At 49.3% G+C, this 14,523-nt stretch overlaps 1 protein-coding gene across 7 annotated transcripts in view; it reads left to right on the top strand.

The window, feature by feature from the left end:
• The window catches only part of MYLK (myosin light chain kinase), a 471,929-nt gene that overhangs the window by 181,064 nt on the left and 276,342 nt on the right, over positions 1 to 14,523 (top strand). For 6 of the 7 annotated variants that reach the window (XM_073647529.1, XM_073647527.1, XM_073647531.1 and 3 more), the window contains 3 exons: positions 530 to 667; positions 1,148 to 1,345; positions 9,449 to 9,686. In XM_073647529.1, coding sequence (XP_073503630.1) covers positions 530 to 667; positions 1,148 to 1,345; positions 9,449 to 9,686 — 574 coding nt within the window. The remainder of the gene's footprint in view (positions 1 to 529; positions 668 to 1,147; positions 1,346 to 9,448; positions 9,687 to 14,523) is intronic. The other variant, XM_073647528.1, reaches the window with a different exon arrangement.

The raw sequence follows: 14,523 nt of genomic DNA, 5'->3' as shown, positions 1-14,523 counted from the left end.
GTTTCTTCCATAATTTTTCTGTGGCTTCCTTGGGGTTTCCTACATGGTTCCTCTGTGGCTTCCTTGCGTTTTCCCTCATGGTTCCTCTGTGTCCTCCTTGCAGTTTCCTACACAGTTCCTCTGTGCCTTCCTTGGGGTTTTCTCCATGGTTCCTCTCTGGCTTCCATGGTGTTTCTTTCATGTTTTTTTCTGTGGCTTCATTGGGACTTCCTCCATGGTTCCTCTGTGGCTTCCTTAAGGTTTCCTCCTCGATTTTTTCTGTGGCATCCTTGGGATTTCCTCCATAATTTTTCTGTGGCATCCTTGGGTTTTCCTTCATAATTTCTCTCTGGCTTCCTTGGGGATTTCTGCATGGTTTCTTACTGTCTTCCTTGGGGTTTCCTCCATGGTTTCTCTGTGGGCTTTCTTTGGGTTTCCTCCATGGTTTTTCTGTGGCTTCCTTAGGGTTTCCACTATGGTTTCTCTGGCTCCTTGGGGTTTGTTTCATCTCTGGATTTTTAGTAATCCTCCTCTTCTTTTTGTTTTTCAGAAAGACAGTCTACTGGAAAAATGAAAAGTTCCAGAGTGCCACCTCCCAGGATCAGTTCTGCTCCAGTTTTTGTGAAGGGTCTCTGTGATCTCCAGGTTATGGATGGGAGCCAGGTGGTGATGAGCGTTGAGGTTACAGGTAATTCATTGCTGTGTCTGTATGATGGTTTTCAAGAAAGCAGCATCCTGATATTTGTCTCGAACGCACCATTTTTTTTACCCCATTTAGTAAAATATTTTTTGCCCATTTATTTTTTGTAGCAGAAACCACAATCCCCAGGAAACTGAATTTATTAACTGTCTTATAGTGTAGTCAGAACCCCCATTTTTTTCAGTGCTCTGTTCCACCCATGAACTCATGGACTGACTGCTCCAATGTGGAGCGGACCACTGCACACAGGAGATGGGGGTTCTGACTACATTAGGAAGCAGAGCCCTCATTTTTCTACTATAACAATAAACAGCTGAATTATGTCATAATATTTTGCATTTCTCTGTAGTGAGGTCAGCTGCTGTCATGGTTCTTATGATCAGTAGAACATTGCAGAGTTTTTCATGGGAAGTATAAACCCAAGTCATTAGTTTTTGTTGATTTGCTCTTTATTTCCAATTGATTAAGCTCATCCCCCGGCAGAGATGGTCTGGTTCCATAATGGTAAAGAGATCCAGGAGACGGAGGATTTTCACTTTGAGAGGAGCGGCGACACCTTCTGCCTGTACATCCAGGAGGTGTTTCCTGAGGACACTGGGAAGTACACTTGTGAGGCCTGGAATAGCCTGGGACGGGCGCGGACCGAGGCCATGCTGACCGTGCAAGGTGAGAAGTGTGCATGTGTCCATAACCAGAGCCATTATTCACATTGAGGTCATTTTTGACACATGGTAAGGTTTTAATACTAGAGGTCAGGATCGTCCTGAATGGGTGGTACACCTTGGCACTGGAAGAATGTTTTTTTACACTTTTTTTGACCAAAAAACAGACCGTGTTTACCAAGTCCCCTATGCTATTTACAGCCGGTGAAATAAGTATTGGACACATCACTGATTTTCTTAGTAAATCTATTTGTAAAGGTGCTATTGACATGAAATTCTCACCAGATCTCGGTAACAACCATCCAATCCACACAGGCAAAGAAATATTCCATAGATGTCCATAAATTATGTGTAATAATGAGAAATGACACCAAGAAAAGTATTGACCATGCTTACTGAAATGTAATCAAGACTTTGTTCAAAACCTTTGATGGTGATGAAGGTTCAAGACGCCTCCTGTATGGAGAAACTAGTCGCAGGCATTGCTCAGGTGTGATTTTGGCCCATTCTTCCACACAAACACTCGTCACATCCTGAAACTTCCGTGGCTTCTTCTATGAACTCTGAGCTTTAGTTCCTTCCATACATTTTCTCTTGGATTCAGGTCGGGTGATCGGCTCGGCCGTTCTAGCAGCTTCATCTTTCTCTGACACCAATAGAGAGTTTCTTTGGCTGTGTGTTTGGGATTATTGTCTTGCTGAAATGTCCACCCTCGTTTCATCATCATCATCCTGGTAGATGGCAGCAGAATTTTATCAAGAATGTCTGGGTACATTTGTTCATTCATCCTTCCCCCAATTATATGAAGTTTGCCAGTGCCGTGTACTGAAAACCAGCCGCACACCATGATGTTCCACCGCCACACTTGAATGTTGGTATGGTGTTTTTGGGGTGATATGCAGTTGCCTTTTGGCCTCCAAACATGATGTGTATTATGGCATCCAAAGAGTTCAATTATGGTCTTATGTGACCAGACTATATTCTCGCAGTATTTCACAGGCTTGTCTAAATGTTGTCGAGCTAACTATAAATGTGCTTGAACATGATTTTTGTTCAGCAATGAAGGTTGTGTGGTGAGCGTGCATACAGGCCATGGAGGTTGTGTGGTGAGCGTACATACAGACAATGGAGGTTGCGTGGTGAGAGTGCATACAGGCAATGGAGGTTGTGTGGTGAGCGTGCGTAGAGGCAATGGAGGTTGCGTGGTGAGCGTACATACAGGCAATGGAGGTTGCGTGGTGAGCGTGCATACAGAAAATGGAGGTTGCGTGGTGAGCGTGCATAGAGGCAATGGAGGTTGCGTGGTGAGCGTGCATACAGGCCGTGGAGGTTGCGTGGTGAGCGTGCATACAGACAACGGAGGTTGTGTGGTGAGCGTGCATACAGGCAACGGAGGTTGTGTGGTGAGCGTGCGTACAGGCCATGGAGGTTGTGTGGTGAGCGTGCATACAGGCAATGGAGCTTGCGTGGTGAGCGTGCATACAGGCCATGGAGGTTGCGTCGTGAGCGTGCATACAGGCAATGGAGGTTGCGTGGTGAGCGTGCATACAGAAAATGGAGGTTGCGTGGTGAGCGTGCATACAGGCAATGGAGGTTGCATCGTGAGCGTGCATACAGGCAATGGAGGTTGCGTGGTGAGCGTGCATACAGAAAATGGAGGTTGCGTGGTGAGCGTGCATACAGGCCGTGGAGGTTGCATGGTGAGCGTGCATACAGGCAATGGAGGTTGCGTGGTGAGCATGCATACAGGCAATGGAGGTTGTGTGGCGAGCGTGCATACAGGCAATGGAGGTTGTGTGGCGAGCGTGCATACAGGCAATGGAGGTTGCGTGGTGAGCGTGCATACAGGCCATGGAGGTTGCGTGGTGAGCATGCATACTGACCGTGGAGGTTGCGTGGTGAGCGTGCTACAGGACATGGAGGTTGTGTGGTGAGCGTGCATACAGGACATGGAGGTTGCGTGGTGAGCGTGCATACAGGCCGTGGAGGTTGCATGGTGAGCGTGCATACAGGACATGGAGGTTGTGTGGTGAGCGTGCATACAGGACATGGAGGTTGTGTGGTGAGCGTGCATACAGGCCGTGGAGGTTGTGTGGTGAGTGTGCATACAGGCCGTGGAGGTTGTGTGGTGAGCGTGCATACAGGCCGTGGAGGTTGTGTGGTGAGCGTGCATACAGATCATGGAGGTTGTGTGGTGAGCGTGCATACAGATCATGGAGGTTGTGTGGTGAGCGTGCATACAGGCCGTGGAGGTTGTGTGGTGAGCGTGCATACAGATCATGGAGGTTGCGTGGTGAGTGTGCATACAGATCATGGAGGTTGCGTGGTGAGCGTGCATACAGGCCGTGGAGGTTGCGTGGTAAGCGTGCATACAGGTCGTGGAGGTTGTGTGGTGAGCGTGCATACAGGTCGTGGAGGTTGTGTGGTGAGGGTGCATACAGATCATGGAGGTTGTGTGGTGAGCGTGCATACAGATCATGGAGGTTGCGTGGTGAGCGTGCATACAGGCCGTGGAGGTTGCGTGGTGAGCGTGCATACAGGTCGTGGAGGTTGCGTGGTGAGTGTGCATACAGGCCGTGGAGGTTGCGTGGTGAGCGTGCATACAGGTCGTGGAGGTTGCGTGGTGAGCGTGCATACTGGTCGTGGAGGTTGCGTGGTGAGTGTGCATACTGGTCGTGGAGGTTGCGTGGTGAGCGTGCATACAGATCATGGAGGTTGTGTGGTGAGCGTGCATACAGGTCGTGGAGGTTGTGTGGTGAGCGTGCATACAGGTCGTGGAGGTTGTGTGGTGAGCGTGCATACAGATCATGGAGGTTGTGTGGTGAGCGTGCATACAGGTCGTGGAGGTTGTGTGGTGAGCGTGCATACAGATCATGGAGGTTGTGTGGTGAGCGTGCATACAGATCATGGAGGTTGTGTGGTGAGCGTGCATACAGGTCATGGAGGTTGTGTGGTGAGCGTGCATACAGGTCGTGGAGGTTGTGTGGTGAGCGTGCATACAGATCATGGAGGTTGTGTGGTGAGCGTGCATACAGGCCGTGGAGGTTGTGTGGTGAGTGTGCATACAGGTCGTGGAGGTTGTGTGGTGAGCGTGCATACAGGTCGTGGAGGTTGTGTGGTGAGCGTGCATACAGGTCGTGGAGGTTGTGTGGTGAGCGTGCATACAGATCGTGGAGGTTGTGTGGTGAGCGTGCATACAGGTCGTGGAGGTTGTGTGGTGAGCGTGCATACAGATCATGGAGGTTGTGTGGTGAGCGTGCATACAGGTCGTGGAGGTTGTGTGGTGAGCGTGCATACAGGTCGTGGAGGTTGTGTGGTGAGCGTGCATACAGGTCGTGGAGGTTGCGTGGTGAGCGTGCATACAGGCCGTGGAGGTTGCGTGGTGAGCGTGCATACAGGTCGTGGAGGTTGCGTGGTGAGCGTGCATACAGGTCGTGGAGGTTGTGTGGTGAGCGTGCATACAGATCATGGAGGTTGAGTGGTGAGCGTGCATACAGGTCGTGGAGGTTGCGTGGTGAGTGTGCATACAGGTCGTGGAGGTTGCGTGGTGAGCGTGCATACAGGTCGTGGAGGTTGTGTGGTGAGCGTGCATACAGATCATGGAGGTTGAGTGGTGAGTGTGCATACAGATCATGGAGGTTGAGTGGTGAGCGTGCTTACAGATCATGGAGGTTGAGTGCACCACATACAGTTTTCTGTGACACAGTTGTGCCTGCTGACTCCAGGTTGTGAAGGTCTTGATGCCGCTCACTGGATCTTCTCCATCATGAGATGTTTGTCTGACCCCTGGGTAATGAGACTCCTTTTAATCGGCCGTCAGGTGAACCTGCTGATATTATTGGTCAGTCAGTGTCAGGATCGCTTCCTAATATCGGACAGATCTCAGCCGGTGTCAGGACTTTCCAGGGCTTTTTGCTCCTCTTTCTTCATGTGGTCAGTACTTTTTCCCGGTGTCATTTCTCATTATTAAACACAATTCATGGACATCTATGATGATTTCTTTCCCGTGTGGATTGGATGGATTGTTACCGACATCTGGGGAGAATTTCATGTCAATAGCACCTTTTCAAATAGATTTACTAAGAAAATTGGTGACAAGTTCAATATTTATTTAACCTGTTGTGTGTATATATAAAACATATGTACACAGTCCACTGTGCCGTGCAGTGTATATTCAGATATTACAGCACAGCGTACATCTGTTTATCTGTCTATTACATCTCAGTACGATATAGATACATAAACCTTCCAAGACAGATATTTCAGTATAGTACATATATATATATCAGTACAGCACTGTATGGGGTATATATGGATGATGTGTATGTGATATTGTAAGGTTTCATTCTCTCACGTAAGCATTAGGCAGAATTCACACAGACAATGCGGTTTGGTCCAAACAAGTGCAGTTTTATTGCTTTCATAAAACTCCCAAGTGATTCAAAACCAAAAACAGCCTCTGCTGGCAACAAAGGTATCACAGCCAATAACCGGCTCATTCAGCAGCTCGTATATGTCAGTGCGGCTCCCCCCAACGGAGTACAGTCCTCTCGCTCTCAGCTTCTGGCTAACACTGCCAACACCGGACGTCTCTTCTTCCTCCAGGCACAATAAGGTGATATATACAGTCCTTTCTCCCTGAGCAAACTTTACTCAAATAAGGGATACGATCCTTCCAGTATTGGTATCACCTTCAGCCCAAGCTCCAGCATCTTCCGGCACCAAACAGAAGGGTTCAACTCCTTAGTCAGTCAGCTGGGCAGCTGACCAGAGTGAATTGTATTAAAGATGGAAAGAGAGGCTAGCCAGAATCTCACGCTGATCAAACTGCAGCTCCAACACACAGACTGCTCAGCTTTCCTAGCTGTCCCGTGCAGTCTCCATTCAGAGAGAGACCCTGGCTTGTCTCTCTCTCAGACGCAGCTCACGTTTTAGCTGGTCACTCACCAACTTCAATGCACTCCACTCAACATCCAGTAGACTGACTCCATAGTGAACCCATTACCTGGTTCTTAGTCAAAGCTCGCCAGGTCCATCTAATCAAGACCTTCAGAGTTAACCCAGTCTTACCTGGCTTTGCTACAGTTTGTGTGTATGTATGTATATATACATATACATACAATATACACTGCTCAAAAAAATAAAGTGACCACTCAAATAACACATCCTAGATCTGAATGAATGAAATCTTCTCAGTGAATACTTTGTTCTGTACAAAGCTGAATGTGCTGACAACAAAATCACACAAAAATCATCAATGGAAATCACATTTATTAACCACTGGAGGCCTGGATGTGGAGTCACCCCCAAAATTAAAGTGGAAAAACACACTACAGGCTGATCCAACTTTGATGTAATGTCCTTTAAAACAAGTCAAAATGAGTCTCAGTATTGTGTGTGGCCTCCACGTGCCTGTATGACCTCCCTACAACGCCTGGGCATGCTCCTGATGAGGCTGAGTATTGTGTGTGGCCTCCACGTGCCTGTATGACTTCCCTACAACGCCTGGGCATGCTCCTGATGAGGCTGAGTATTGTGTGTGGCCTCCACGTGCCTGTATGACCTTCCTACAACGCCTGGGCATGCTCCTGATGAGGCTGAGTATTGTGTGTGGCCTCCACGTGCCTGTATGACCTCCCTACAACGCCTGGGCATGCTCCTGATGAGGCCGAGTATTGTGTATGGCCTCCACGTGCCTGTATGACCTCCCTACAACGCCTGGGCATGCTCCTGATGAGGCTGAGTATTATGTGAGGCCTCCACGTGCCTGTATGACCTCCCTACAACGCCTGGGCTTGCTCCTGATGAGGCCGAGTATTGTGTATGGCCTCCACGTGCCTGTATGACCTCCCTACAACGCCTGGGCATGCTCCTGATGAGGCTGAGTATTGTGTGTGGCCTCCACATGCCTGTATGACCTCCCTACAACGCCTGGGCATGCTCCTGATGAGGCTCAGTATTGTGTATGGCCTCCACGTGCCTGTATGACCTCCCTACAATGCCTGGGCATGCTCCTGATGAGGCTGAGTATTGTGTGTGGCCTCCACGTGCCTGTATGACCTCCCTACAACGCCTGGGCATGCTCCTGATGAGGGGGGAGTATTGTGTGTGGCCTCCACGTGCATGTATGACCTCCCTACAATGCCTGGGCATGCTCCTGATGAGGCTGAGTATTGTGTGTGGCCTCCACATGCCTGTATGACCTCCCTACAACGCCTGGGCATGCTCCTGATGAGGCTGAGTATTGTGTGTGGTCTCCACGTGCCTGTATGACCTCCCTACAACGCCTGGGCATGCTCCTGATGAGGCTCAGTATTGTGTGTGGCCTCCACGTGCCTGTATGACCTTCCTACAACGCCTGGGCATGCTCCTGATGAGGCTGAGTATTGTGTGTGGCCTCCACGTGCCTGTATGACCTCCCTACAATGCCTGGGCATGCTCCTGATGAGGCTGAGTATTGTGTGTGGCCTCCACGTGCCTGTATGACCCCCCTACAATGCCTGGGCATGCTCCTGATGAGGCTGAGTATTGTGTGTGGCCTCCATGTGCCTGTATGACCTCCCTACAATGCCTGGGCATGCTCCTGATGAGGCTGAGTATTGTGTGTGGCCTCCACGTGCCTGTATGACCTCCCTACAACGCCTGGGCATGCTCCTGATGAGGCTGAGTATTGTGTGTGGCCTCCACGTGCCTGTATGACCTCCCTACAACGCCTGGGCATGCTCCTGATGAGGCTGAGTATTGTGTGTGGCCTCCACGTGCCTGTATGACCTCCCTACCACGCCTGGGCATGCTCCTGATGAGGCTGCGGATGGTCTCCTGTGGGATCTCCTCGCAGACCTGGACTAAAGCATCCGCCAACTCCTGGACAGTCTGTGGAGCAACGTGACGTTGGTGGATGGAGCGAGACATGATGTCCCAGATGTGCTCAATCGGATTCAGGTCTGGGGAACGGGCGGCCAGTCCATAGCTTCAATGCCTTCATCTTGCAGGAACTGCTGACACACTCCAGCCACATGAGGTCTGGCATTGTCCTGCATTAGGAGGAACCCAGGGCCAACCTCACCAGCATATGGTGTCACAAGGGGTCTGAGGATCTCATCTCGGTACCTAATGGCAGTCAGGCTACCTCTGGCGAGCACATGGAGGGCTGTGCGGCCCTCCAAAGAAATGCCACCCCACACCATTACTGACCCACTGCCAAACCGGTCATGTTGAAGGATGTTGCAGGCAGCAGATCGCTCTCCACGGCGTCTCCAGACTCTGTCACGTCTGTCACATGTGCTCCGTGTGAACCTGCTTTCATCTGTGAAGAGCACAGGGCGCCAGTGGCCACTTTGCCAATCCTGGTGTTCTGTGGCAAATGCCAAGCGTCCTGCACGGTGTTGGGCTGTGAGCACAACCCCTATCTGTGGACGTCGGGCCCTCATACCACCTCATGGAGTCGGTTTCTAACCGTTTGTGCAGACACATGCACATTTGTGGCCTGCTGGAGGTCATTTTGCAGGGCTCTGGCTGTGCTCCTCCTGTTCCTCCTTGCACAAAGGCGGAGGTAGCGGTCCTGCTGCTGGGTTGTTGCCTTCCTACGGCCCCCTCCACGTCTCCTGGTATAATGGCCTGTCTCCTGATAGCGCCTCCAGCCTCTGGACACTACGCTGACAGACACAGCAAACCACCTTGCCACAGCTCGCATTGATGTGCCATCCTGGACGAGCTGCACTACCTGAGCAACTTCTGTGGGTTGTAGAGTCCGTCTCATGCTACCACGAGTGTGAAAACACAACCAACATTCAAAAGTGACCAAAACATCAGCCAGAAAGCATTGGTAGTGAGATGTGGTCTGTGGTCCCCACCTGCAGAACCACTCCTTTATTGAGGGGGTCTTGATAATTGCCAATAATTTCCATCTATTGTCTATTCCATTTGCACAGCAGCAGGTGAGATTGATTGTCAATCAGTGTTGCTTCCTAAGTGGACAGTTTGATTTCACAGAAGTTTCATTTACTTGGAGTTATATTCTGTTGTTTAAGTGTTCCCCTTATTTTTTTGAGCAGTGTATATATATATATGTATATAGTGTATTTCATGTATTTTTTTTTTGTCTCAGAGCCGCAGGAGGGGACGCAGCCCTGGTTCATCAGTAAGCCTAAATCCATGGTGTTATTGCCGGGGCAGAGCGCACTGCTCTCTTGTGCAATCGCTGGAGATCCCTTCCCTGAGGTTCAGTGGATGAAGGATGGACAGGAGCTCAGCGGCCGCGACGTTCTGCAGAATGAAGACGTCTTCACATTAATCCTGAGGAACATTCACGAGCAAGATGCCGGAGTGTATCAGATCTGCCTCCGGTAAGAGACTTCCGTTTCGATGCTGCAGTCGCCGTCTGCCATGATTTACACTTCAGCTCTTCTTGTTCGGAGTGGCTGATGTATAGAAGGTGAAGCACGGTGGCATGGTGATTTCCATTACAGTTAGACCAGAATTATTATAAAGTGCAGAGAACTAAAAGTGAGAAAATAAAGTATATCAGGAAATTGCTGCTGATAGTACGATGGGAGGGGCCTCGAGAAGAGGGCGTGGCCTCAAGAAGAAGTAGGAGGTTTCAAAAGAGGGAGGGGCCTAAAGAAGAGGGAGGGGCCTCAAGAAGAGGGGGAGGATTCAAGAAAGGGGAGGAGCCTCAAGAAGAGGGTTGGTGTCAAAAAGATAGATGGAGGGGCCTCAAAAAGAAGATGGGGCATCAAAAAGAAGGGGCCTCAAGAAGAGGGAGTGGCCTCAAGAAGAAGTAGGAAGTTTCAAAAGTTGGAGTGGCCTAAAGAAGAGGGAGGGAGGATTCAAGAAAGGGGAGGAGCCTCAAGAAGACGGTTGGTGTCAAAAAGATGGATGGAGGGGCCTCAAGAAGAGGATGGGGCATCAAAAAGGAGGGGCCTCAAGAGGAAGGTGAGTCCTCAAGAAGAGGGAGTGGCCTCAAGAAGAGGGCGGGGCCTCAAGAGGAAAGAGGGGCCTCAAGAGAAGGGAGGGAGGACTGAAAAAGGGGGCATGAGATTCTTTTTAATCACAGTCAGAAAAGTACATTAATATTTAGTGCTTTGACGTACAGCAGCACAGAGTATTTCAACTGAGCCATTTCCATATAGTAATGACATATCATAGAGTATCCTAGTGCAGAAATCAGACTGACAATGTTACCAGGTGATGTAACTTTTCAGGGGTTTTCATAGAGAGATGCCATAGTGCTGGCATACGCAGCAGCATCCAAAACATCTGATGTTCTGAGTTTTTGTCACAGTGTATCAGCCTGAAATCGTAGACCGCTTCATTCTTCAGCCACAAAAATCCCGGTAGGAAAATACAATTGTAGCAAACCCTACAGCTGTGTAAGCAGAGCCGGGCCAGGCCAAGCTTCTGTTCAGTGACAGAAAGCACAGATCTTTAAAGTAAAGGAACTGAAGCACAAAGTAAATCAGAGACAGACACAAAGTTGCTGATGCTTGAATTTTTCACGTTCTAAAAACTGTTCCCAGTGGGAGGAGCCAGGCTGCTCGGGGGCGGAGTCATATAGAAGAGGGATTTCATAGAGACTGGCAGCCCCTTTAACAAAAGAATAAAAATGTGCTAAATGCTCAGCGCAGACAGTGACTATAGGACGATAACGCCCGGGCGGCTCCTGGTGCATTGGATGCAGGATATTCCTGTGGGGCCGGGGGGCCCTCACTCTGGATGTATAGCTCTGGTATATACAGGGCGGAGAGTCCTCGCTGCTTGTATCTCAGGCCGGAGAATCTGCTGGAAAGAACTTAATATGGTATTGATTGTGCGCGGCTCTGCCTGCCCCGTGCGCCTCCGTCTGTGAGTGCGATAAAATATTACTGATCCATTATGTTCAATGTATCTCTTTGAAGGCAGCGAGGTGCTGCTCTCTGTGACGGAGGCATTTGCCCGGAGGAATACTTTCTCCGCTCCATATATGGCGACACTTTTAAGTTTTTAATATAAACGAGAACAGGAGGAGGGGTGAATCCTCGCGGGATGAGGCGCAGCTCAGATTCAGTGGAAAATTCAGGGGCTGAATGTGAAGAAGGAGGATGGGGGGAGTAGTTCTCAGGTCAAACATGAAGCTTATAAAAACGCTACACATGGATCCAGTTTCCTGCAGGACATGATCCATGGTCAGTGGTGGTCCGTCCTACAGATACACCGGGGGAGGGGGCGATCAGTGCAGGTGCAGACATTGCATCAACCAGCGCTCGCCTGTCCTATAGAAACTGCAGAGAGAAGACCAAACACAACCTGCAAATTCAGGGGAGACCGCGGCGAACACTACGATCCCCCACATCCCTCCTCACACACTTACAAGACAGCGGCTCCATAGGATGCAAATATTTAATTATTGACTGCAGAAGCTACAGAGAAACATCCCCCAGCTCTGCCAAACAGCTCCCTGGATCTCAGCTTCTTGGACCCTCCTGAATGTGATGAGGGTGAGGATTTACAGTCTGATGTTTCAAGAATGAGTTATGAGTCTTACAAGGAATTTACACTTAAAATAACAGGAGCACAACAAAGAAATATAAATCCCTCAATTGTAATAAGTCGTCTCCAAAAGACATAAATATCTTCTCTAAAGCTAAAAAATCTCTCCTGCTTCCTCTAACCTGCGGCATTGTCAGTATTCACTGTACATCCCTCATCAAATCCAGAACCAGGAAGATTTTTAGGATTTTTATTTCTAGATCTAACATTCTGAACGGAATAATTTTTAATATTTCTAAAAGCAGCTGATTTTCTGATACAGAACTCCACTCATCTGCAAAGACATAGAGATACAGGATAAGATCCTGTCTGCAGCCACCAATAGGGGGAGCTCCTTGCATACAGAGATACATAAGATCCTGTCTGCAGTCACCACTAGGGGGAGCTCCCTGTATACAGAGATACAGGATAAGATCCTGTCTGCAGCCACCAATAGGGGGAACTCCTTGCATACAGAGATACATAAGATCCTGTCTGCAGTCACCACTAGGGGGAGCTCCCTGTATACAGAGATACATGATAAGATCCTGTCTGCAGCCACCACTAGGGGGAGCTCCCTGTATACAGAGATACATGATAAGATCCTGTCTGCAGCCTCCACTAGGGGGAGCTCCCTGTATACAGAGATACATGATAAGATCCTGTCTGCAGACACCACTAGGGGGAGCTCCCTGTATACAGAGATACATGATGAGATTCTGTCTGCAGCCACCACTAGGGGGAGCTCCCTGTATACAGAGATACATGATAAGATTCTGTCTGCAATCACCACTAGGGGGAGCTCCCTGTATACAGAGATACATGATAAGATTCTGTCTGCAGCCAACACTAGGGGGAGCTCCCTGTATACAGAGATACATGATAAGATTCTGTCTGCAGTCACCACTAGGGGGAGCTCCCTGTATACAGAGATACAAGATAAGATCCTGTCTGCAGCCACCACTAGGGGGAGCTCCCTGTATACAGAGATACATGATAAGATTCTGTCTGCAGCCACCACTAGGGGGAGCTCCCTGTATACAGAGATACATGATAAGATCCTGTCTGCAGCCTCCACTAGGGGGGGCTCCCTGTATACAGAGATACATGATGAGATTCTGTCTGCAGCCACCACTAGGGGGAGCTCCCTGTATACAGAGATACATGATAAGATTCTGTCTGCAATCACCACTAGGGGGAGCTCCCTGTATACAGAGATACATGATAAGATTCTGTCTGCAGCCACCACTAGGGGGAGCTCCCTGTATACAGAGATACATGATAAGAATCTGTCTGCAGTCACCACTAGGGGGAGCTCCCTGTATACAGAGATACATGATAAGATTCTGTCTGCAGCCACCACTAGGGGGAGCTCCCTGTATACTGTGATACATGATAAGATCCTGTCTGCAGCCACCACTAGGGGGAGCTCCCTGTATACAGAGATACATGATAAGATCCTGTCTGCAGTCACCACTAGGGGGAGCTCCCTGTATACAGAGATACATGATAAGATCCTGTCTGCAGCCACCACTAGGGGGAGCTCCCTGTATACAGAGATACATGATAAGAATCTGTCTGCAGCCTCCACTAGGGGGAGCTCCCTGTATACAGAGATACATGATAAGATTCTGTCTGCTGCCACCACTAGGGGGAGCTCCCTGTATACAGAGATACATGATAAGATGCTGTCTGCAGTCACCACTAGGGGGAGCTCCCTGTATAAAGAGATACATGATAAGATTCTGTCTGCAGTCACCACTAGGGGGAGCTCCCTGTATACAGAGATACATGATAAGATTCTGTCTGCAGCCACCACTAGGGGGAGCTCCCTGTATACTGTGATACATGATAAGATCCTTTCTGCAGCCACCACTAGGGGGAGCTCCCTGTATACAGAGATACATGATAAGATCCTGTCTGCAGTCACCACTAGGGGGAGCTCCCTGTATACAGAGATACATGATAAGAATCTGTCTGCAGCCTCCACTAGGGGGAGCTCCCTGTATACAGAGATACATGATAAGATTCTGTCTGCTGCCACCACTAGGGGGAGCTCCCTGTATACAGAGATACATGATAAGATTCTGTCTCCTGCCACCACTAGGGGGAGCTCCCTGTATACAGAGATACATGATAAGATCCTGTCTGCAGCCACCACTAGGGGGAGCTCCCTGTATAAAGAGATACATGATGAGATCCTGTCTGTAGCCACCACTAGGAGGAGCACCCTGTGTACAGAGATACATGATAAGATCCTGTCTGTAGCCACCACTAGGGGGAGCTCCCTGTATACAGAGATACATGATAAGATTCTGTCTGCAGCCACCACTAGGGGGAGCTCCCTGTATACAGAGATACATGATAAGATCCTGTCTGCAGCCACCACTAGGGGGAGCTCACTGTATACAGAGATACAGGTTACTCTATATGTGGTGGATACATTATATTCCAGGTGATTATAAGTAATGTTGCTGCCTTTATCTCTGTGCTGTGGCTGGAGTGATACTATAGCATTGGGAGCTGAGATTTGAGGATTGTTTGCAGCTGTAGTCGCCCCGGTGCTGCCTGTGATTTGGAGGTAGCCCTGTGGTTACCCTGGATTTTCTCTTCCTCGGGGGTCAGACTCACTTTGGTTTTGAGTCCTTGACCCTGCGGAGCTGATCGTGGGGTCTG

The sequence above is a fragment of the Phyllobates terribilis genome, unplaced genomic scaffold (genome assembly GCF_046119375.1).
Source record: "Phyllobates terribilis strain yellow unplaced genomic scaffold, ASM4611937v1 Scaffold_9__5_contigs__length_417890890, whole genome shotgun sequence".
In the NCBI taxonomy this organism is placed as follows: Eukaryota; Metazoa; Chordata; class Amphibia; order Anura; family Dendrobatidae; genus Phyllobates; species Phyllobates terribilis.
The sequence above is the reverse complement of the archived record's forward strand: the minus strand, read 5'-3'. Positions and strand labels throughout refer to the sequence as shown.